Below are 24,481 nucleotides of genomic sequence, written 5' to 3'. Positions count from 1 at the left end.
GTACAAATAATTTCCCTGTTTCAAGCAGTGAAATTCTTCACTCCAGGAGATTTAGAACTGCACTGGAATAAAGCAAGCGGTGAAATACACTTATGTATTTTTAAAAATAATGAAAAATGCAATATTTAATAAGTATGAAAAAAATCTCACAAATAGTTTACTGTAACAGTCAAAGGACGATTCCATGTTTAAATTACTGAGAACAGACATTTTTGGTGCAAAAAATGTATGACAAAAAATGTGTGTGGTCATCTGCACGTATATATATATATAGAGATATATTTTTATATATATATATATATTATATATATATATATATATATATATATATATATATATATATATATATTATATATATACACACACACACACACACACACACACACACACAGAGTGCCTTGCAAAAGTATTCGGAACCCTGACCAATTCTCTCATATTGCTGAATTACAAACGGTACATTGAAATTTCTTTGTTCAATATTTTTTTTTTTTTTTTAAAACACAAACTCAAAATCAATTATTGTAAGGTGACATTGGTTTTAGGTTGGGGAAAAAAACTGAAATATCTTGCTTGCATAAGTATTCAACCCCCACACATTAATATTTGGAAGAGCCACCTTTCTCTGCAATAACAGCTTTAAGTCTTTTGGGTAAGTATGTACCAGCTTTGCACACAGTGTCGGAGTGATTTTGGCCCATTCTTCTTGGCAGATTTGCTCCAGGTTGTTCAGGTTCGTTGGACGACGCTTGTGGACCGCAATTTTCAAATAGTGCCACAGATTCTCAATGGGACTGAGATCAGGACTTTGACATTCACCTTTTTGTTCCTGAGCCACTCCAATGTTGCTTTGGCCTTGTGCTTGGGATCATTGTCCTGCTGAAAGATGAATTTCCTCCCAAGCTTCCGTTTTTTAGCGGACTGAAGCAGATTCTCTTGCAGTATTTTCCTGTATTTTGCTCCATCCATTCTTCCTTCAATTGTAACAAGATGCCCAGTCCCTGCTGATGAGAAGCATCCCCACAGCATGATGCTGCCACCACCAAACTTCACTGTAGGGATGGTGTGTCTTGAGGCATGGGCAGTGTTAGGTATGCACCACACATAGCGCTTTAAGTTTTGGCCAAAAAGCTCTACCTTGGTCTCATCTGACCACAAAACATCACAGTTAGGTCACTCTCATGCTTTCTGGCAAACTCCAGACATGTTTTCAGATGGTACTTTTTGAGTAACGGCTTCTTTCTTGCCACCCTCCCATACAGGCCAGTGTTATGTAGAGCTCTTGATATGGTTGACTGGTGCACCATTACTCCACTCCCAGCTGCTGAACTCTGTAGCTCCTTCAAAGTCATTGTTGGCTTCTCTCCAACTGTGCTCACTGGGATATCCAAACACTTGGATATTATTTTGTACCCTTTCCCTAATCTATGCATTTGTATTACTTTATCTCTAACTTCTGTAGAATGCTCTTTGGTCTTCATTTTCCTTCAGATTCACAGCCTTACCAATGATCCTTCAACAGTGGGGTTTTTAACCAGAAAATGTGACAGCAACTTTAATGTTTCACAGGTGGAGCCCAATGGTAAGGTAATTGTGTCCTTGTTAGGGCAATTTCTTTCATCGGTGCAAACTGGGAGCTTCCACAGCACAGGGGTTGAATACTTATACAAGCAAGATATTTCAGTTTTTTATTGTTCTTAAAAATATTTCCCAACATAAAACCAATGTCAACCAATTTTTAAAATAAAAAATCAAACAGAATGAAACTTCAATGTACCATTTGTAATTCAGTAATATGAGAGAATTGGTCAGGGGTCTGAATACTTTTGCAAGGCACTGTGTGTGTGTGTGTATATATAGACAACATTTCTCCCAAATTCCAAATAAAAATATTGTCATTTAGAGCATTTATTTGCAGAAAATGACAACTGGTCAAAATAACAAAAAAGATGCAGTGTTGTCTGACCTCGAATAATGCAATGAAAATAAGTTCAGATTCATTTTTAAACAGAATACTAATGTTTTAACTTAGGAAGAGTTCAGAAATCAATATTTGGTGGAATAACCCTGATTTTCAAGCACAGCTTTCACGTGTCTTCTGGGAAGCACCAGGCTGCAAAACCTATGCAAGAGCATTACGTGCATGTTAAAACAGGTCATGTATTTTTTTTTCCCCTCATTTTGAGAATCTTACCTATTTAAGACTGTGTCTCTGTCTGCCAACCGGCTCTTGATTTTAGTGGTCAGGTAGTCCAGGAAAATGGTCCAGATATCCAAGCAGGAGAAATAGCCTTCGTGAGTGGGCTGCAAATACACAACACAGCTGTATAGAAAAGGACACTAAAATATCTCCTACCAGTCTGTGATCAAAGTCAATTCAGAACTGCAGAATTTCAAAAGCAAATGTTGGTGACCCAGTTTAACAGTAGCCATACCTGGTGGAAAGTGTATTTGAACAAAAGTGCCAAAAACTCCACAACTGGGAACTGTGAGTTTGACTCGATCCGTCTCAAATGGACACTCACAAAGAGGCGCAGGAAGTCTGTGAACTTCTCCACGTAGCTGCAAAGCAAAACATACATGACGAGAAAAAAAAACGAACAGATCAAGAGATTTAGAATAGTAATAAAAAATCTTAAATGTAAAATGAGCGACACACTCATTTAGAATATTTTTCATCAAAAGCAGTTACCAAAAATAAGTTACATAACAAATAAGCCTCTTCAAAATGACCTACGAGACAGGCAACACTTCACTCCAAACACACCTGAAATACAGCAGGAAAGAAATTCTAGTCAAGAGTGACAACCAATGAATGCAAGAAGATCAACCTATGGTCCAGAAGGGCTCTAGCCTACTTGCCTGAAACTGGGCTTGTGCCCCATTTTCCCTGCATGCCAACTGTCTTCAAATCTTATCAAAAGGGATCCATTCCATTTCAGGTAACATGTATTGGAATAAAAAATAAATTTAAAAAAATCCAAAAGAAAATAATGTATTCCCCTACTTTTGGAAGCTAAGCTAATTAAATCTAAAAGGAAAACTACTGAACAGGTTTGTCACAGCACTGACTGGAATGGCCTATTTCAACAATAAGGCGGCCGCTGTATGCTCACTTTTGGAGTGGTGAAGTGAAGTTAACACAAGATACTGGTTGCTAAAACACCCGGACTCCTTATGCTGGTGCGAAGAGACTTGTGCAGCATAACCTTTACATGAACATCCAAGTCAGAGAACTGAATCAGGGTACTGCTATTTGTGCTATACAGTTTCGATTGTAATTTACACTCTGGAGGTCTGTATAAAAGATACAAGCTGTAGTCAGCATTAGCCGTTTAGTTTGAGACTGAATTGCAAGATGTGTACCTATTAATTTAGAATTCAGCACACATGGGACTAGAATTTCCATTAAATCCCTGTTGCATTAATCTGGCAGCTATAAACTGCTTTAACAGTGGATTCACACACTAGATTATAGCCTGTGGGGATGAATATATGCACCCTGGATATACTTATGTCCTCTGAATATTTTTCACCAGCAATTTATTTTATTAGGGTGCTGCTAGCTTTAGTGTTGAAGAAATGAACATAACCCAACAGACTATTCAAACATTTAGGCTTTAAAAGCATAAAACTCTCAAAATTACTTGATTCTGGGCTGTTGATCTTATTTTACCGCTCACAACAAGAGTTGTACATGGCTCCTTTATCACTTTCCTGCGTCGCAGGTAAAGGGAAATATTTGGGCTGGTTTGAATCCCACATGACTCAGAACCTGCTTCATCTTAGTCAAAATGAAACCACAAAAAATAAGGGACTGCTGAGAACATAATGGTCTTTTTTGTTTCACTCTTGAAACTTTGATTACACAAACTGACATTTCACACTGCTACACAAAGCCGCTCTGAAGGCTCCAGGACAGCTATTCACCTGTCACATTGAACTACACTCTCTCTCTCTCTCTCTCTCTCTCTCTCTCTCTTTGGGCCTCCCTGCTGCTCAGCACACTCAAGGGTGAGCAAAGAACAGCACCTGCAAAAAGCAGATCTTGACAAGACAACCCCCAAATGGAGACATAGAACTGAGGATCCCCAAGTTACTAAATAAGCCAACATTGACAGTATGTTTAAAAGAAACACCCTGAGAGAATTTAGAAGCAATGAAAGAGACCCTGAGCAATGTGGTGGGGGCATTTCCCTGCCCTTACCTCTCGTCAAGCTCCTCCAGCCGACTCTTGACTGTATGGGTGTTGTTCTCCCGAGTGAGCTTCTGCAGCACGAAAAAGGTCTGCTGGAACATGCGCAGGAGGTACTCCTCGAAATCCAGGGGCACGCAGTTCTTGGACATGAGTTCATTGACACAGGTCATGGCAAGCACGCCCAGCCTCGGCCCACCTGGTAGTTGGGTGCTGCCGTTCACAGAGGTGCTGCTCTTGCCCTTACCCCCTCGCACATCGCAACCGAAGCGGGCGAAGTGGAAGATGGTGTCCAGCAAAGCGGGCGTGATGCTGGTGGACAGGGGGATCCAGCTGAAGAGGTGAGCCAGGCTCTCCAGGGCCAGGGAGCAGAGGTGCTCGCTCTCAGAGTTAAGCATGGGGATGGGCTGAGACAGCAGCTTGGAGTAGTATGGGCCTTGCAGTAGGCTGCTCAACAGGTCTCCTACAGTGGTAAAGAGGGAAATGCCTTATATGTGGAACAAGCATTTATCATTTGATCAACATTCTTGCATATTTTGCTGCAGATCATGTCAGATTTTTACTTTGAATTTCACAAGACACAAATAAATGACAGGTTAAATCTGTAACGTGTATATTCTATTCAAATGATAGCATAGTGCAGTGAGCCCACTACATTAATGTATGACACAGACTAGTAGCAGATAATCGCACAACTGCTGGTGGGTATGACTATCCAGTTAAGACAAACAGAACTGAAACTAAAAACAAAACATGGAGAAGTCCTAGTATGTTCCACGGCGTTGTAACAGTATTTCAAAGGATTATGCTATTAGTTTATGTAATTATGCATACCACCACCCCATTTTCTTTTACCATATTAAATTACATTTATTTGTATGCACATACAGGTTCAGCCGCATAAGAACTAAAACCTCAAAGGCATGGGATTACTTTACAAACCCTTAGAACGAAAGGGGCTCCTACAAAATATGCAAGAAAGAACTATCACAACAGCACAAGCTCGTTGTTGGAACACCTTAAGAGAAAACACCCCACGTGTTTGCCTGCAGTGCAGAAGGCAAGTCAGACGAGAAAGACAGTGCGAGTTTCTTTTCTTCATTTCTGTTAATTGAAATCTCTCTTTTGCCTGACTTTTACCAATTGAGATAGATAGAATAGATACACACAAAACAAACATGTCTTGCCATTATTTGCTGTGCTGACTTCACAACACATTTTACAGTCAAAATGAACCATGCACAAATATTGAAGGTATTTTAACAATATAGAATACAATACAATCAGCAATAAACCTAAAATGTCTGACTGTTTACATGTTCCCTCTGCTTGAAAGAATGTTTAAGATTTTCAAATAAAGCATGCATCTCTGCTCAATCTCTTAGTTTAAAATGGAAAAGCTTAGTTAAGTGCAGTAAAGTGAAAACCCAGTACACAGGGGCAAGCACGGAAAAGCACAGAATAGTATAGCAAATCATTGTAAAATACAATTATAATCAATAAACTGTGGTGCAAGATAAGGGAAAGCATGGTAAAACTGCAAAATGACTTAACGTGTGTGTGTGTTTTTTTATGAACTTTTGTAGCTGGCAATACACATCACCTTCTCCAAAATGACTCCTAGCATAAAGTTGGTAATATTTAGGGCTTTATACTATCCGTTTATCTGTACATCTGTTTTTATTTTCCATCTCTACCTCCCTTTAAAATGTTAATCTTCATCTCGTTGTGCTTTTGTTACTTTCCCCACCAGTTTAACAAATGCCCTGACAAAGTTTATTTTCAGCATAAATAGTCAGTATTGAGTGTAAAGTAAATCTATAATGTAAATTAGATTTGTAACAAACAAATAAATAATAGGATCAGGGATGAGCAAATAATTTGTCAGCTGTGTTTGAAATAAATGAGAAACAGAATGAGGCCCAATCAAGATACGAAGGTAAATCTTGTTTTGAGTTAATACTCTTATTTTGAGCCAATTCTGTTTCTTAAAAGGGCATGACACAATCATAAATAAGAGCCAAAAACTTCTAAGCTCAAGGTTAGGATCACTATAGCATTTATCATTAATTACACAGCGCTGTACTAAGTTGTAATGTCCTATTATGATTACTATAGGATTACTATAGCTTTACTATAGGAGTCATGTATAGTACCAAACCACATACAAATGTTTAGGGGTAAAGATAAACTGGAATGCACTGCCGGTGTGTGCTTTTGTGCAACCCCCTAAACCTATTGCATTTTGTGTACACCATTGTTAAGCTATTTTGGCCAGTTAATTTCTGTTCCGTGTCCCCCCCCCCCCCCCCCCCCCCCCCCCCAATTAGCCCTATTAGAACAATCACTTACAGGATTGCCCCGGATACAACAATCTCAGTACTGACTGACACTAAACTTTCTCCAAAGTCAAGCGTGTTATTCTCTCAGTGAAAACAAATATTAGAGATAATCTTTATACTAGAGGGCCGTACCACTTTTTCCAGAGGTGGGGGAGGGAGGGGGCGTGGCTGCCGTCACACTGTGTTTATCCCAGATCGACTCCAGAATTCCTGCAGAAGCACACAATTTTGTGTAAAAAAACATATTACTGCAGTTTAACATACTTGACAGCCTTAAATTTTAATTTAAACTAAAACACTCCACCATAAACTTTTGGTGGGGGGGGGGGGGAAGAGGTCTACAGACAAGTGTGACCAGAGCCGGAAAGGGAATTTGCCACTCTGGGTTGCAGGCAGATTGCAGGAGGCCTGGATGTTTCATTCACCTGTGAGCAGGCCCAGGACAGTGGGCACCTGCTCCAGCAGCAGTTTGCGCAGCTCCTCCTTGCGCGCCACACTCAGGTCTTCCCGTGGGCAAGCCAGCTCCTCGGACGTGGTCTTGAGCAGGATCAGACCCAGCGGGGCCATGGCAGGCGACTGAATCAGCTGGGGAGCACAAACAAGCAGACGTCACAAAGCTATCTTCAAACTTTTCCATGGCAAGTCGGGACAGGAAAGGGTCATGTCAGCTTGACATTCTTACCTGCAGTTGATTTTTATTGTAAAAAACACAGCTTAATCAGACCAGCAGTTTAGAAGCTATTAAAGGTCCAAGTCAAGAGTTCAACCAAATCCTGAAATTCAAAAACTTCTACCTCTGGATCCATTTGAGGCCAAAACTTGGTTTAGAAACACAGATCAGATGGCAGTTTCTCAGATCCGAGCTTAAACAATGCAGCAACATCAGTGAGTTCTAGGTTTAAAAACCACAGACCCAGGCAAACTTAAAATGCACCGATTCTTTAGATTAAGTATATTCACGTAAGTGGTGGTGGTCCTCTAGGTAGCTCAAAGTGTGTATGGCTTCAAAGCTGCTCCACCTACAAGCGTTTGGGGAGAGGTTATACAGAGGCCCTCTATATTTGAATGCTAAAAAATACAGATTTGAAGCACAACGTTCCCATCTCTAATTTCCATATATATCTGCTGTTCAAAAGCAGAACAATAGTTCAAGAATCCTTAGAACAAGTAGATGCATTCAGGGATAAACTTTTAAGGCCCTTTCAGGTCTTCTTGTGTTTTATTACGACAGGCATGCTCTGACTTTCGTTCCCTAAAAACGACCCACATGCAATGGTTTAAACTCACAGGTTTGTGAGTTTAAACCATGAGGTTGTCATGGGAATACAGCAAAGCAGACCTTGTGAACTCCTTTGCCTCCATCTGCAGACCCACGACAGCTCTTTATTATGTATTGCTAAGTTCCACAGTTTCGGTGCAGCGTCAGTGAGCTGTTACCCAATGCATGACTTTCAGTGCCAATTTATTTTTTTATCCTTTTTACCAGTTGAGAGAATAAGGAAAATGGGTTAGCAATCAAACAGATTTTTGCGGCCAAGCAGAGATGAGTCCCCAGTCTTCAGTAAAGCATTGTATTTCCTATCAAAACACCAACACACTCTGGTACAGCTCTAAACACTAAGGCAGAGTCTAAACAACAAGAGTCAGCCCAACACTGAAATGAGAAGTTTACTACTCTCGTTTAGAACCGATTCAATATTACTTCACACTTCCCTTTTAACAAGAACAAGGAGTTACTGTCGAGCTTCTAGTTTCAGCAGTAACAAGACAGACCCATTAAACAGTGTCAAAGAATTTACTGCAAATCCTGTTCTAACAAGAGACTTGGTAAGGTGTGGCCAAAATGGGCCTTTCCACTTCACATCTTTGTTCCAACCATTTTCTAAATTGATTCATTGAATAAACTAAGACCTCCAACCAGACCCTGATGTAGTGAATTCATTTTACCTGTTAAACCTGGAGTGGAACAGCCCTCCAGGACTGTGACTGGACACCCCTGGACTGATGCTGTGTATTTCATTACTCACCAGTTAAGATTACATATTTAACCCCATTCCTTACTTAATTTTAGCACCATCAACATTATCACTTTCTGCTTATCAGGTTTACTTCAAAAGGTCCAACTGCAATCAGACCAGGGACCTACAGTACAGGCAATAATTAGGAAGCGGACAATTTGATCTACAGCAAATAACCAGAAGGTTTTCGTCACAATAAGAGGTGGTGTTGCAAAGTTGTAGTATTAATTTAAGACTTTGAATAATAAGGTTGATCCTGGTTTGAAACAGAACACTGTGCAGCGAGTACCTGCAGAGTGTTTGTGAAGAAGTCGTGGTAGAACATAGGCCAGTCCTGCCTGCCGATGTCAACGATCACCTTGCACAGCTTGTTGCGGATGAAGTATGGTAGAGCTTTATGCTCAGACAGCAGCAGCTTGGGCAGGCAGTTCCGGATCTCCATTTTATCCTGAGATGCCAAGCCCAACCACATCTTATTGATCAGGTTCTGTGGGTAAAGCACAGGGAGGAACAGAGTCAGTCAATCACAGCTGGGTTTGTTTCATAATGCTTATTGTAGCTCCAGTTAAAAGATCTGAAAGCTCCTACTTTTACATGTATGCAACGTCAATGCAGTGTCTTAACAAAATGTACTTCTGCTTTTAATCTCACATTGCTCAGCTCACCTCTTCCCATCTAATCTCCAGGCTGCAGTGAAATACATCAAGCCCAACCCACTTTGCTCTGTACAGGCCAGCGAATTGTGCAAAAAATAAAAACTTGTTAAACATTCTGCAAAGTTCTGCCACAAACTTTAGGGCACAAAAAGTTTGCACACGGCTCAAAGACAGTAACTACAGTAAAAGTACCAGCTTTAAAACATGTCTAACGTACACATCTCCCTGCTACAGCTGTAATTACAAAATTAAACCAATCAGTATCTTGAAAAATACTTTAATCCACATGTAAAAATAAATAAATAAATAAATAAATAAATAAAAGTGCGACATACATACAGACTCACTGATGAACATGACGGCTCTAGAGTATGCCATCAACAAGGTACTTTAAATACAATATACTTATATGGGCACTGTTTAACAGAGTAGTTCCTACTGTTCCATCCATAGTTTTTGTTCAAAACAGTTTGGCTCTGATGACTTGAGGCTTGCAGTGCATAGCACCTCAGTCACTGCGCACCACGGCCCTGGGACACCCCCTCCCTTCCAGAACAAATATGTTATCATGGGAAACCATGACTATGCAGAAACCTTAGGGCTATTCTGGCTGTATGAACAGAGCCTGATATCAGGGGCACTGCGCACAAACCTGCCAGCCTAGTCTCTCAGATATGACATTTTTTTGTTGCATCTTCCACTTAAAACTAGGGATATAAATGTTTATTTCTCAGCTGCCCTGGGGATTCATGTCCATGTGTAAGTGGACACCCATCACACAGAGTTTTGCATTCATTTTGAGAAACACTTTGATTGTGATGAAACTGTGTAGAGCACTTCTTAGTCACAAAGAGTATTGTAACATTAGGGTATATAAAGGCGGACTAGTTTTTTAGCTATTGGAACAAATCTTGTGACATTTTCTAGATTGTTAAACACTAATCTAGAACACTTTCATGAACAGCAAACTATTAAAACGATCAAACTAGAGTTTAAAAAAAATTAAACAAACAATTTAAAACAAGTTTAACCTTTGTGAATAGGACCCAAACGCCGTTGCTTGGTTAGCACTCGTTTAAAAAACAGTCGTGTCTCAGAGCCTTGCACTGGAGTATTTTTTTAATCCCACTCTTGTCCTGAAAACCAACTCCCATGTGTTTTCTTGGATTTTTATCCCACCTCTACCCGCAAAAACCTTAAATCCCAGGACACAGACTTAAAACAGTTCAACAAAACAGGATTCAGACAAAATTTAAGTTTTATCAAGCAGGGACTACAAAACACGTTTCATCTTCAATGCCATACTCACATTTTTTAAAGCTACTACATCCTCAGATTTCAGATCAGTCATTTTTCAAAAACACAGACAGCAAGCCGATTCTGTGTATGTGACGTCACAGAACGAGACATGGGATTCTCTGACCTTCGAGACTGCTCCCGCAAATTACCTCAATCTGAAATTTTTGCCCACCCAGTCCTGCCCGCAACAAAGTACATTTCTCCGCTCCTGCTGTCATGTCCTGCTATAGGGCTCTATCATGTCTATACATCAACCTACCTCAAATACCGTCAGGCTGTACATCATGACATACTCGTTCCGAGTGTTGGACAGGAAGTAGAGGCAGTATCGCCATGCACCCGTCTGCTGGGCAAAGTTATTCAACAGCTCCTCTGCCATGAGGAAAGAAAAAAAAGGAGTCAGACTTTGTTATAGACTTGGTTATCCGTCTACTGCACATCACATTTTCTAATTTGTACAGAAAGAGAAATAAGTCGCCGCACGCGTTTTACAGAACATCAACAAAAGAACCAACACTACAGTCTGCTTCTTTCTCCCCCCCCCCCCCCCCCCCCCCATTTCCATTCATTTCTCTTCTTTAAGCAGCACTCTTAGTCTAGGCTAACAGTGGAAGAATATTTAGTTCCCGTCAATCACTGAGCATATATAAAAAAGCTGCCCTATCAGGGCCCTGCTGTGAGGAGGAATTCCCTCCCACCTCCTGCTGAAGAGGGTCATCCTCACAGTAGCATATCGCCATTTTCTCTCTCACTCACTGAGACTGATCATAGATTGCCTCTTTCTTTGTTCCGAAAATTGTCAGATTCGCGCGGTTTCGACCTACAAATTAATTATATGCACGGTAAGATACTACTTTCAAGTGTTTGAGATTGCGCATTGCCTTAGCCTCGTGTCGGTAGTTTTCTACGGATTAGAGTTGGTTTCGACCCCTCTCTCTGAGATTGGCGATCAGCTTTTTATTCTCTTTTACTGCCTCATGTAGTTTATACCGTTGCTGGCTATTGTGGTGCTGTAGGGTGACCCTGCGGTCTAGCGGCACCGCCCTCTACACCAATTACCTGACCTCAGCTACCTTCCAGCTCGGGCCTACGCGCCCCTATCTCAAGCCTAAGGCTCTTCTAGCACGGCCACGCTTCTCCTCGACACAGACTGACTCTGCTATATCAGCCCGGCATTGAACTCTTCACCGGCTTGAACATCCTCCTCGACGCTGACCCCGATTGACTCTGCATCAGTTGAACATCTTTGTCGTTGACCCCGACGCGATTAAACTCGCCACCAGTCAAAACCGACTGCTTGGCACTGACCACTACACCTCTCCGGCGTCGACTGCAATAGCTTGGCACCGACCGTGCTTCCTCTGCGCCAACTGACAGCCCGGCACTGTCCGCGCTCTTTTCGGCACCCACAACGGCAACAGATGCTGATTATTCACGTCAACTGTGAACACTAACAGCAATCGGCAATGACACGTTTGCTCGGCCAGGCCAGGCCAGGCCAGGGGTAACCGGTTCTCCGGCTGGAGACCGAGGCCTAAGAAAGACGTGCCCCCTCCCAAGCCCAAGGGAGACCGCCCCTGAGGGGCTCCAGCTGCCACCTTCCCCCCCTCACAACCAGACTGACCACTGGACACGACCCATGGCGAGGCTGCACCCAGGACTCCTGGGTGCTATCGACTACGAGACACTGTCACGCTCCTCAATTCTGCTTAGGCCTTAACCCTTCAAGGGTGTGTTCCTCACCACCGTCGAACCAGCGTGCATGATACTCCTTCAACAGGAGATTGCCATCTTCAACAGAAGAACACTGTTCGCTTGGTAAACCCAAGCAATGCCCTCAGCGGGTTCTACTCCAGGTAGATCCTGGTGCCCAAGAGGTACGGCGGTTTCAGACCTATTCTGAACCTCAGGGTCCAGATGTTCTTCAAACAAAGGAAGTTCAACATGTTGACCGAACAGCGTATCCTCCAGTACATCCAGCCGGGCGACGGGATTACATCGATCGACCTGCAAGACGCCTGAATTCTGCGTGCTGCCGTTTGGCCTCTTGCTGGTGCCCCGCACATTTTCCAAATGCATGGATGCAGCACTGGCTCCACTCGGGTTGTTCGGTATTCGGATCTTTAACTACCTGGACGATTGGCTAGTTTGCGCGAGTTCCATAGCACGTGCCGAGCCACACGCCAGACAGGTCATAAATCATGTGACGAAGTTAAGGCTCTACATATATCAACAGAAGAGCAACTTCGTACCGTCTCAGTCCACAGTGTTCCTGAGGATCAAACTAAACTCTGTGAGCATGTATGCCTCACTGTCGGAAGACAGGATTCGGTCGTTGGAAGTCATACTCTCCCAATTCTGACAGGATGCTCTTCTACAGGTCAGAATATTTCAAAGGTTGTTGGGGCTGATGGCAGGCGACTTGAGAACCTTCCCCTAGGGCTGCTGAGAACACGCCCACTTCAAGCCTGGGTAAATAAGCTCAAGCTCTATGCAGACGAGGTTTGCCAGATGCAGTGGTAGAGACACTACAGTCTGCAAGGGCACCGAGCACCGAGCCTCCTTGGAAAACCTTTGCAATGCTGCTACATGGACAGGTAGCCAGACATTTGCGTGTTTTTACCGCCTTGATGTTGTAAACCGAGCAAGGCCCTCTCTGGGCTCTAGGGTGTTGCAGGCGGCATACCCTTAGGCGTCATGAGGGCTCTGAGGCTATCATCGTTAGGCTGTACTGTCAGTAATCTGGAGCCATGACAGCTTTGGCACAGTTTCCCCATTTGGTAATGGTTGTCATTCTACTTGAAAGGGAATGTTAGGTTATTACCATAACCCTGGTTCCCTGAAAAGAATGACAACCATTGCCCTTCGATGTCATGTCCCTAGGTGACCTTCGAATTTGAAATAAAATGTCGATATGCTACTGTGAGAACAACCCTCTTCAACAGGAGGTGGGAGGAACTTCCTCCTCACAGCAGGGCCATGATAGGGCAGCTTCTTTTATATATGCTCAGTGATTTTATGGTCAGAGAGGCTCTTCCCAGTCTGTAATGGTTGTCATTCTTTTCAGGGGTCCAGGGTTATGGCAATAACCTAACGTTTCATGATCCCATCTTGATAATATTCAGCAAATACCTATTCAATATGGAGCTGCTCTTGACAAAATCAGCAACGTGCATTGAACAGTCAACCTATGATAGATATTTCGCTGGTCCACTGGTGCACCCTTATTCAAATGAATGTTTCATGTGGTCCCTGGACAGGGTTCTGTTAAACAGCACATATACAGCGTTATAGATCGCATGTATTCCTGCTCGTCTGGTTTACCCTGGTATATTTTATGCTCATTAGACCTCATGTCCTTTACAGCCTCACTCACCAATTCACATGAGTGGGTAAATCTCTATGGCAATTTAGCATTAAATAACATTTACCACTTATTTATCATATATAATTAAACACTGTACTTTGTGGTTTCCCCAAGGGTTGCCTTAAAGTGCAGCAGTGTGTCAAGACACTAGACATGGCGACACATGTAGATTAAAATCTACACACTCTACATTGTGTTGCAATGCGTTCAGAAAGAGTGAGACTCGGAGGAGACTCACCGATCTCCCTCTTGCGTTCATTGGAGGTGCAGCTGTGAAAGAATTCGGTCATGATGCTCTCCAGAGCACGCAGCGAGGCCTCCTCCGACGCCTGTGGATACAAGACAGTTACTGGATACATTACAATATACCCATTACAGAACTATATTACCTGACCAATACACAGGGAAAGAAACTGGATACAAGCCATTCTAGGAGGACCCTTGGAGGATCAGCATACATATAAAAATATTTACTGGATCGGTACAAATATTTTTAAACAGCTTCTAGACATATTAATAGTTAAAATGTAATAATTTTCTAAGTGTGAAATATTATATATTTCACATCAAAGAGATGTCAGCTGTAGTGTATATACAGTGGGATGCATACAGTGTAAGGTTTTTACTTGTTTAATCTTTCGGCAATTAAAAGGAATCTAACATCCTTATACTGTACACATTACAAATTATGCCAGCAACGTAAACATAAATTTTTGGTACTAGGCTAATTTAAATTTTCGTTTATTTTCTGTTCGGCACTTCTGTTGAAGCTTCAGTCAAAAGTTCCCTTAGCAATTTCTCTCTCATTTATTTCCTGAAAAAATATACCACTAAGAGTCGTAAACAAACTGAGCAGAGTGTTGACAAACATTTCCTGTCCAGTTTTAGAACAGACTGTAAATGTATGCAATATCCCCCCTTCAGTCCTGCAGAGTAAAACAGGAGCAACACAGGCAGGTCCCGACGCACAAGCCCTCTCTTACAGGTGCTGGGGATATATATGCTTTAAAAAAAAAAAAAAATACACACAACACATAGTACAGCAAATGTTTTTACTCGATAGTCCTGCATGAAGCATACAGCATTAGTGTGGGGTTCTTATGGGACCCCTACACAGTAATCCGCCCATCACATATCCGCGACGATCAAGCTCTTCAGCACATCACCTACGTGTGCAGTGCGAATGCAAAAAGGCTAAAGGAAAGCAAAAGTGAGTTGTTTTTTTCATAAACCTATGCATTTTGCTACTATGTAAATGTGACAGAGCATATGAATCCTGCTCAGCAATCTCCCTCCTGACCTGTGAGGGCGCTGTATAACAGGAACAGCGTGCCTCATACTGGATGGTTCGGCAGTTCATTCCAGGGTCAGTCGGAAGCCGGCCATCCAGGAAGGGGGCGGAGTCATAATACCAGAAGTTATCGCCCTAGTACGGCGAGCCATGCATCAGTCATGGATTGGAGGAGACATGCTTGAACTAGCTATTGGAGGGGGCGTGACTAAGGGTATTTCAGGGGATGCGACAATGGACCTGTTATGGTTATGAAAGGACATATAAAGGTGTGAAGTGAAAAAGAACAGTTTCGTGTTGTTTTGTCGTATTAACTAATATTTGTTTGTCATTATTAGACGGCTAAGCTATCCGGGAGCTGCCGCTACAAAGCCAATATTAAACTCTGACTGCACTGCATCACTGTTCACTACAAACTTGTATTGCACCACCTGCACAAACAGCACTCTCTACTGGATTAAGCTAAGTGATCGTGTCTATATTTGTGTGTGTCGTGTTTAGTGTCTTACTTCAGGACTGAACCCTGTGGTTTAACTGAGCGATACACATTGGTGTGTAGAGCCAGTTATTTATTAGCCAAGAGAGAGCTGTTTAAACTATGAACTGTGTGGTTTCAAATCATTCCTGAGCACTGCATCACCTCTACACCTGTGCACTGTAAACCACTTTGCCACAGTAAATTACCCAAATGTACAGATATACACAGACGTTCAGTAATTAAAAAAATACAGGGAAGTCAATTTTCTAACGGCGTGTAGCAGTGGTATAAGCATTCTCAAATAATGCTTAGAAAACAGTCACTCAGAACTGAAACCTCCCTTCATCTCCCCTGCAACGGCAACCCCTCTTGATATCGCTTTATGTTTGTGTTCTCTCTCTGCACGGGATGCAACGTTTATCGTTTGAATTTGCTGAAACATGTTTCATCTTTTGAAGTAAGTGTAAAGTCATCTTGAAAAAATGTGTAGATTTATACTTGGTTATGACCCCGACTGAAGATGTCATTTGCAAAGGGGGCCGGTTATACTAACAAGGTCAAACAATAGGTCACGTTTTACGTAGTATGTTGCTTAAAACATAATAACACAATATATTAATAATAAAGTTGAGTTTTTACCTATAAACAGTAGCACGTTTAAAGCTTGGGACTCGTATGTAGCTTGGTGTTGTTTACATTATTGTGCTTCTCACACAGTACAGTAGTCACTCAGTAACGAGGTGCAAACAGGCGATTGATTGATTGATCTGTATGAGCATTTATGATAGTGCTTTGTTTAAAAATAAATAAATAAATAAATAAATAAATAAATGTAAACCTAAATTTATACAGAGTTTATTTTTCAGCAAAATAAAATCAAAGCCTATTTTTACAGACCCCAACTGTTGTTGATTCCAATTTGGGCACTTCACATCAGGACTAGCAAGTTTCCGTTGGACTAGTGGCACAGTATTGTTAGTTTCTAACCCTGCATTGTAATTAATGAATTACCATTTATTCACCTCAGGGCTGCTACAAAAGCAAAGCCGAATGGGCTAAATAAGCTGAAATTCGCCGATGTGTGTGTGTTTTTGCTGGTAGTGTCACGTGAGCTGTTCAGTGTGTTTATGTTAATAAATCCTGTTCGCCTGTGTGGCTTATGAAATTCAACCTCTGTCTCGCTCTCCTGTCTGTCACTCGGCAGTGAATGCATGCACCCACCCGGCTACCCCATCACAAGCATTAATACCCAGTATTTTTCTAAACAAGGGATTTAGAGGAGCTCCCAAATAAAAGCTGAATCTCCCAGGGCTGTACAGTACCCTCACGATGCGGTTAAAAGAGATCCTAGGTTGTTTTTCCACTGCAGAGCCGAGCATTGCCACCAACCTCACATGCAACGAAAGACAGCTTTTAATAATTAACTAGACAAGATGCGCAAATAAATGGTGTTCAAAAATTAAGACCAACGTTACACCTGTAATCTATATATTTTGTGAATATATTTTGGAATTTCTTTATAATCCACAAATTGTACTATATTATATATTAATTTAATAAAAGGTCAAGGATGAGAAATGTGGTAGAATGTTGTGTTTGAGTGTGTGAGCTAAGTTTACCGTACCAGTGGTTTATGCCCATTTGCTTCAAATCGTCGAATTCAGGCATAAACGTTCTCATTTCTGAAGCACGAATCCAGATCTTCCTGAACACTTCTATCTGCCCACAGAGAAACTAGAGCCTGCACTTCCTCAGCGTCCCAAGGCAGTACTTTTCTCTCATCACACTCGCTGTGCGCCATGTTGTTTGTCTTTCTGGAGTGTACTGACTGATGCAACATAATGACAAAAATCCTTAACCCCACACCCGGCCTGGCTTGGCTCCAAACCAGATTCAGATTCGAGGCTGGAGTTTCACGTTTTGGTTCTTGCTCGGCTCAAATAGCCAGTGGAGAACCACCCATACCCATACCGTACCAAGCCCTCACGGGTCGGATGTCCCAGTGAAGAAGGGGTATAACTGGCTGAAAGCAGGTCAGTCAACAGGCAAAGCAACTGGTTGATTAACCACAGGAATGAAGCCACTGCATAACAGATAAGACTCATGCAGTTATTTTGTTAACTACAATCATTTTTGCATGCAGTATTTACTGTATTCACCAGGGATGGTGGTTTTCTGAGGGAGATTTAAGAGCAATATTTATAAGTGCTGGAGATTTGCATGTGGTTTAAATGGGTAAAATATCTTTAAAAGACTGGTGGGGGCAGGGGGGGGTATCTTCATCAAATGCCACAAATCTGCAACTCGGTCCTCTATTGTATAACTTTGAGCATAGCCAGAATTAAAGACACATTAAAGAAGTGCTTTGTATATATAGCAATATGACTTTATAAACACACACACACAAATAAAAGTGCTCTTCAGACCAACAATTTGGCCCACTTCTTACGCAGTGCTCACCTCAAGAGTTTTAGATGTCTCTGCAGCTCAGAGCGCCACGTCATAACTCACCAGCATGACTGTTAAACCACCAACTCCGCATCTCACTGCTGACTCTGAGACTTCTATTTAGGGTATCAGCGAATTAGCGACAGATATTTAAGACAGGGTCAATGATTAATAGAAATAAATTCACAAGCAGTCTGTAAGAAGCCAAAAAGCTGAAGATACTAGTTGGCAGCAAATATAATTTCACATGTTTCCTTGCAGCTTCAATAAACCTATAGTAATTTTATAAAACTTTATTAAATGTTGTGCATCAATAGTGTTTTAGTATCATACCATAATGAATGATCACACTTCCAATTACTTCCTTTAGCTACAGCTGGCACTGTTTACAGCTGTTGGACAACAAGCTCATTCTGCTGCCCTGACATGAAATCTTGAGAGAACACTGGGATGCATATATGAAATAAATGTAAAGTTTTCCATGTATCAAATATTTACATATTTGAAATATTTGAACATGAAAAACCTCTGTTAATTCCAGTACATGCTGCTGAGGGTAGTGATCTCAGTTCTGAGGTATTTGTGCTTTTTTTTTTGATAGACTACAATGCATACAAACGTGGAGGGATGTGGTATGACATCTAAGAATTGTTAAAGATGGTGGCTTACTATGATCACGTTTATGATAACTTAAGATCTTATGCTGCCCAAGATGCAAAACAATTAAGGATTTTATTTCAAGGAACAGAATTATTTGGTTCTTGAGCGTTTTAAAATGTGACTATTCAACAAATACGTAGTGGAAAATAACTGAACATACACAAGGCCTGAGTTGGGGATCTAAATGGAAAGATGAAATTATATCATTATATGTGTGCTACCACACAATTACAAATCACTAGCCCCTTTCACACTGGCACTCCTACCCAGGTCCAGACCCAGGTTCTGACTACCCTGGTCACAATCCCACAGTGTAAAACCACGTACCTAGGATGTACCCGGGTTAACCCAGGTCCCAGCGACCCACCTCAGGATGTGTGTCAACATGCTATGACCCGGGTTGAGCAAGACAAAATGCAAGACGGTGGATGAAATAAACAGCCATGCCTAAGTGAAGGTTTAACTTCGACAAGGAACGTTTGTTTACTGTGTTTAGCCAGCATGAGCCAGACAGCAGCAGGGATGAAGAAACATTTTCTCCAATCAACATTTGAGACAACTGTTCAATCCAGACAAGCTTGGACGGAAGAGTCTGTAACAAGCTGCTTCTGGGACATCAATACACACATTGTGTACTTGTGTCTGTCACCCAGGTCAACCCTGCTTTATCAAAAGCAGTGCGAAATTGCGTAGGCTACCTGCATGACATTGGGTCCTGACCTGCGTAGGTTCCGACCCAGGTAAAGCATGCCAGTGTGAAAGGGGCTACTCATGTTTACAATTTTGCATTTTATAGATTGGAAATCCATTTACTATAAAATGTGGGCTAAATCCCCCATTACCCTGGTCCACAGAGGAATTAAGATTCCTCCTGCATAGAAGTTAGTTCAATTTCAGGCTTTACTGGATCAGGCCGACCTTTGAGCTATTTGTCCATGGTGTACCTTAGCTACTAATACAGCCCACAGAAGCCCCTACAAAGTAATGCTACACAATGGCATGATCTGTGTGTATTCACATATTTCCTGGGCCTGTCCTTGTGTTATCTGCTACCAATACCTACACATCAGTAAAATCGCAATATTCCTAGATGAATAGCGCCAATAAAACTACCTTTAATCGCATGGACTTCTCATTGATGTAAACCCCAACAGTCACGTTTCAATAGTAATGAGCTTTCGGTTTTTTACATTCTGGACATTCCCCAATACGTAATTCGAACACCGCTGGTTTAGTGAAGCACATATAAACTGTTGTGTTTACAACAGAGACTTCCAGAACATGCTACAGCAAAGCGTGGAAAACAGTATTACAATAAAATGTAATATAACTACCGATGTAGGTCTCCAGCCTAAATTAACAATACTAGATAGATTTACATCCCAAACGCATGATGCAGACCTGAACGCTAGCTATTTTGCCACGTATATTATTAAGTTAATAACTATGAATACTCGTTATTTGTACTTGGTTTGAAATTGAAAATAACTATACAACAGGCAGACTAACAGCTTTGTGGTTACAAATAAAATACAACTGCACTGAAATTTGAATGCGTAGCAAATGGAACCCACGATAAATAAATCAATAAATAAATCTAAGTCTAAATATGAAAATTTTGCAGATGCGTCTGGTGTGCGTCTCGTTTCCTGAATATGAATCATTTGATTAAAGCTCGGGGAAGACGAAGCCACTTTGTGACTTTGAACTTGGTCCAGGAGGCTAGGTTTCAGGCCACTGCATGGTACCAAGGTAGACTTGGTGTTTCATACAGCAAAATTGCCTCAAACTAGGTCTCCTGGAACCAGGTTTCAAGCCACTGTTCCTTAAAACGTGCCTCCGCTTTCCTTCAGTTTAAGAAATGTAATTTTAGCATACATTTGCTAACGCAATAAAAGTCGATTAGAACTACGACAGACTAGGGAGTCAGGGTCAGAAATATCACAAGAAAGGAACGAATAGAGGAACCTCGGCGTGAAGCGCCGGTTGCTTAATTTCAAATAAAAAGCCAGACACATCTGCAAATGTTAAGAAGCAGCTGTGTTATAGTATATACACATTATTGATATTATAAAGTGCTCAACTCACCATGCCTCTTGCGGTTGTGCTTAATGCGGTAGCTGTTACTGAACTTGACGTGTTGCTGGCTGCTCCAGGTTACAGCTCATACTCCACTCACAGGACCGTTACTAATACATGTATCAATATTACATAAAACTATCTAAAAACGCATGGCACTCCTTTACTAGGAAAACCACCATATACTGGTATTATTGGTATAATTATTGCTACTGACAGTATTAAGCACTGGGACCGGGGGCAACGCTACTGCTTGCGTTTTTTTTTTTTTTTTTTTTTTTTTTTGCAAAGCCGCGCACCCGAAGTCTTAAAGCTCTGTCCTATTAAAAAAAAAACAACAAGACTTGGCTCTGCCGCTATAAAATAATACTGACAATTGCCCTATTTGCTTTTTAAAATTATTTTCGACAGTGCATCACCCTCTCAACTCGTCTGGTCTACAATCTCCACTGATCAGGCCTCGCAGCCCCTCCCCACCGGAAGTGAAATCTTAATCTCGGGCCGGATGGAACCGGCTGAAGCCAGCGAGACATACAAATCCCACATTTTAAAGGCACAGTATACATGTTGTTTTTTATTAATTCATTAAAGAGGTAACAGCTGTTAACAACTCTTTAACAACAGTTAAAATTAGTATATAATAACACAATCATAATTTTTTTAAAAAAATATAGGCACGAATTTAAAAGGCTAACTTGGCTGGTGGCATTTTCAAGATAAAAAGTAACAGCCATGTTTCAGGAAGTTAAACAGAATATGCATTATTAAACACATAATCAGAATTATCAAACAAGTACTCCATACATTTCTTTATTTTATTTTTGTATAATAAATTGCTCTGCTGTCAACTTGCTGAGCACACTGCTAGAGTTTTGTAGTTATAAAAAATGTGACTACAAAATAGCAAAAGTGGTGATTTAACAATTTTACTGTTTCTGACTGGGACAAAAAAATGAATGCTGAAATCTGACACTGGACGTCTGGTAGCCCTATTCATAATGGAAACAATGCATGCTAAAAGAGAACTTCCACTCAGCAGCACTGCACTTCCACTGAGCTACTCAAACCCACCACTCTACCCACTGAGCTACTCAAACCCACAACTCACCACACTGCAGCCCACCACTCTACCCACTGACTACTCAAACCCACAACTCTCCAGACTGCAGCCCAGCACTGTAACCACTGAGCTACTCAAACCCACAACTCTCCACACTGCAGCCCACCACTCTACCTGCTGAGCTACTCAAACCCATGACTCACCACACTGCAGCCCACCACTCTAACCACTGAGCTACTCAAACCCACGACTCACCACACTGCAGCCCACCACTCTAACCACTGAGCTACTCAAACCCATGACTTTCCACACTGCAGCCCACCACTCTAACCACTGAGCTACTCAAACCCATTACTTTCCACACTGCAGCCCAGCACTCTAACAATTGAGCTACTCAAAGACACTGCTTTCCACACTGCAGCCCAGCACTTTTTGTTCAATCCATACCATTACCACTGGGTTTATTCAAACAAGAAAAATCTCTCCAGCTAGTTGGTTTATGTCTGGACTTCTCTTTCTTTGTTCATCATTATTCATTAAATATGTATTTTGACCCTGAGGATAGGACAGTGATGTGTATGATATGAAAGCCAATTAGGGCTTTCTTCAGGAACTTGTTCAAGAAGAAAGTTGAAAGGTTAATTGTGATCAACCTGATTGTGTTTTGTCATTCGATATTTCCATTAGCAGCTGTTTGTTGTTTTATTTTTAAGTGTGTCTGTAATGCCTGAAACATTCGATTTTTGTTATAGTCCACTATGAATAGAAGATGTGTGGCGTGAGGCTGGGATTTGAGAGAGTAAAAATATAGCATTCCACGTCCCCATGTGTTGCTACAACTGTTTAAATAACATACCTGTCATTTTTCTTTTCATTGTTAATATCCTGACAGCTTTTTACAATACAAAGTCTGTTTCGAAGCTATTTTTCAAATGGCAGCTCTAGTGCACTGGGGTTTAAGTTCTGGCCTCTAAATCACTGTGCTCTTGCTTTCTTTTCATTACCACATCATGGATCATTATTGTTGTGTTACCTCTTTGATAATGTGGACTAGAGCAGACATTTTGAAAAGAGCTTTGAAACAGACTTTAAAGTTATAAGTGTATAAACAGTTATTTAAGCAGTTGTAGCAACATGTGGGGACGTGTAACGCTATATTTTTGTGGAATCCTGCTACTTACTTTTTAATAGCTAGCTTTCACTATATTTAAATATGATTGCAGGGATACCAAGATATTTAGTAAACAACAAAAATAACAGAAAACATCAAGAGCCACAATGCCAATGGCATGTGGCGACATTGTAAGTGTTAAACTACAGTGTCTGTGTTATTTGAATATAGAGGCAGTGCAGTGGAAGAGCTGACTCGTCCTCCTCACACAGACTCGTATTAATATGTGCAGTGTGGTCTCAGAGCTTGTTCATAGGAACTATTCTTTATCTATTGGCTGCCTCTGTTCTGCTGCGTTGAGCTCATTGTCATGTTGAACGGTGGCCCTGGAGAGAAATTTGACTGCTCCACATGCATCAACATAGCCACCCATAGCTCTGAGGGAGGTAGGCCGAGAACAAAGCACTGCTTTTTGTAACTTTGAGTAAACCTCTTTTAGTATTTAAAACGGATTTGAGTTCCAATTTATGAAATGGTATTATATTCATAAAACAAACTTTTTCTACAGCAAAACTCACCCCAATACAGACTAATGCAATATTCACAGTGGCCTTAGTAACACAAATTATGAAGTTACAGGCTGAATTTTCAAAAACCTAAATGTGATTAAATATAATTAGACCTGACAGTGACAGGGTTTAGAGATGTGTTTTGAATGGGTATAAAAATGACTAAGTATCTTATCTACAGATTTATTTTTACGTGAACCTTATATTTACAATCATTCAGAGTGCACCTTATTACAACTACTCAAATCATGTGTCTTTTAAATATTTTTGATAAGTCTGTGTCAAGGTGCTGTCACCTGAATCCAGGTGCTGCTCTTTGGTTTGAGTTGCCTGACATAGAGAAATATGTAAGATTGGCTAGATTAGCTAAAGTAAGAGCCATGCCATCTCTGGATCCTGTTTCCTTTTACTTTTAGACAAGACACTGCTGCACAATGGATGGTACTGTCTGGCACTTCCTAATATAGTTATCAGGTTCTCTTACAGATTGCATTGTGAACTCATATGAGCTGAAGAAACAAACTCCATTTCAGGGACATTTCAGGGATCTTGCCTCTTCTTTAAACTCAACTAAAGATGATTAAGTTAATCTGCCCAGTTGAGATCCCCCCCCCACTCCCACCAGTATGGTTTATTCCATAGGATAGGCCAACTGGGCATATGTGATCGAGTGGTTTGCAGTGCGCAGGTGTACAGGTGATGCAGGTACTCCAGCAATGACAGACGCAAAGTTCACGGCTCAAACAGTTCTTTATTTTTTTGTTTTCCCGGGTTTCAACGTGTTAAATAATAATGCCGGCTCTACACAAGGATGTTTATTTCCAGCATATAAACCATGGAGTTCAGTCCTGAAATAATAACAAAGAACAACACACAACACAGACACGGTCACTTCTCCTGATAGTGAGTGT

At 41.2% G+C, this 24,481-nt stretch overlaps 1 protein-coding gene across 1 annotated transcript in view; it reads right to left on the bottom strand.

Moving 5' to 3' along the window:
• Nucleotides 1–21,297, bottom strand: part of LOC121300715 (exportin-6-like) — a 46,163-nt gene extending 24,866 nt beyond the window's left edge. The window contains exons 1-9 of the mRNA XM_041229442.1: nucleotides 20,840–21,297; nucleotides 14,113–14,203; nucleotides 10,767–10,879; nucleotides 8,842–9,039; nucleotides 6,960–7,119; nucleotides 6,667–6,744; nucleotides 4,205–4,655; nucleotides 2,433–2,559; nucleotides 2,192–2,301 (exon numbers count right to left, since the gene is read on the bottom strand). Of these exons, the coding sequence (XP_041085376.1) occupies nucleotides 2,192–2,301; nucleotides 2,433–2,559; nucleotides 4,205–4,655; nucleotides 6,667–6,744; nucleotides 6,960–7,119; nucleotides 8,842–9,039; nucleotides 10,767–10,879; nucleotides 14,113–14,203; nucleotides 20,840–20,842 (1,331 nt within the window). The 5' untranslated portion in view covers nucleotides 20,843–21,297. The remainder of the gene's footprint in view (nucleotides 1–2,191; nucleotides 2,302–2,432; nucleotides 2,560–4,204; nucleotides 4,656–6,666; nucleotides 6,745–6,959; nucleotides 7,120–8,841; nucleotides 9,040–10,766; nucleotides 10,880–14,112; nucleotides 14,204–20,839) is intronic.
• Between the last annotated feature and the right edge of the window lie 3,184 nt (nucleotides 21,298–24,481).

Source organism: Polyodon spathula, chromosome 26 (assembly GCF_017654505.1).
Source record: "Polyodon spathula isolate WHYD16114869_AA chromosome 26, ASM1765450v1, whole genome shotgun sequence".
Lineage (NCBI taxonomy): Eukaryota > Metazoa > Chordata > Actinopteri > Acipenseriformes > Polyodontidae > Polyodon > Polyodon spathula.
Note: the sequence above shows the minus strand (reverse complement) of the source record. Positions and strands in the feature narration are given on the sequence as shown.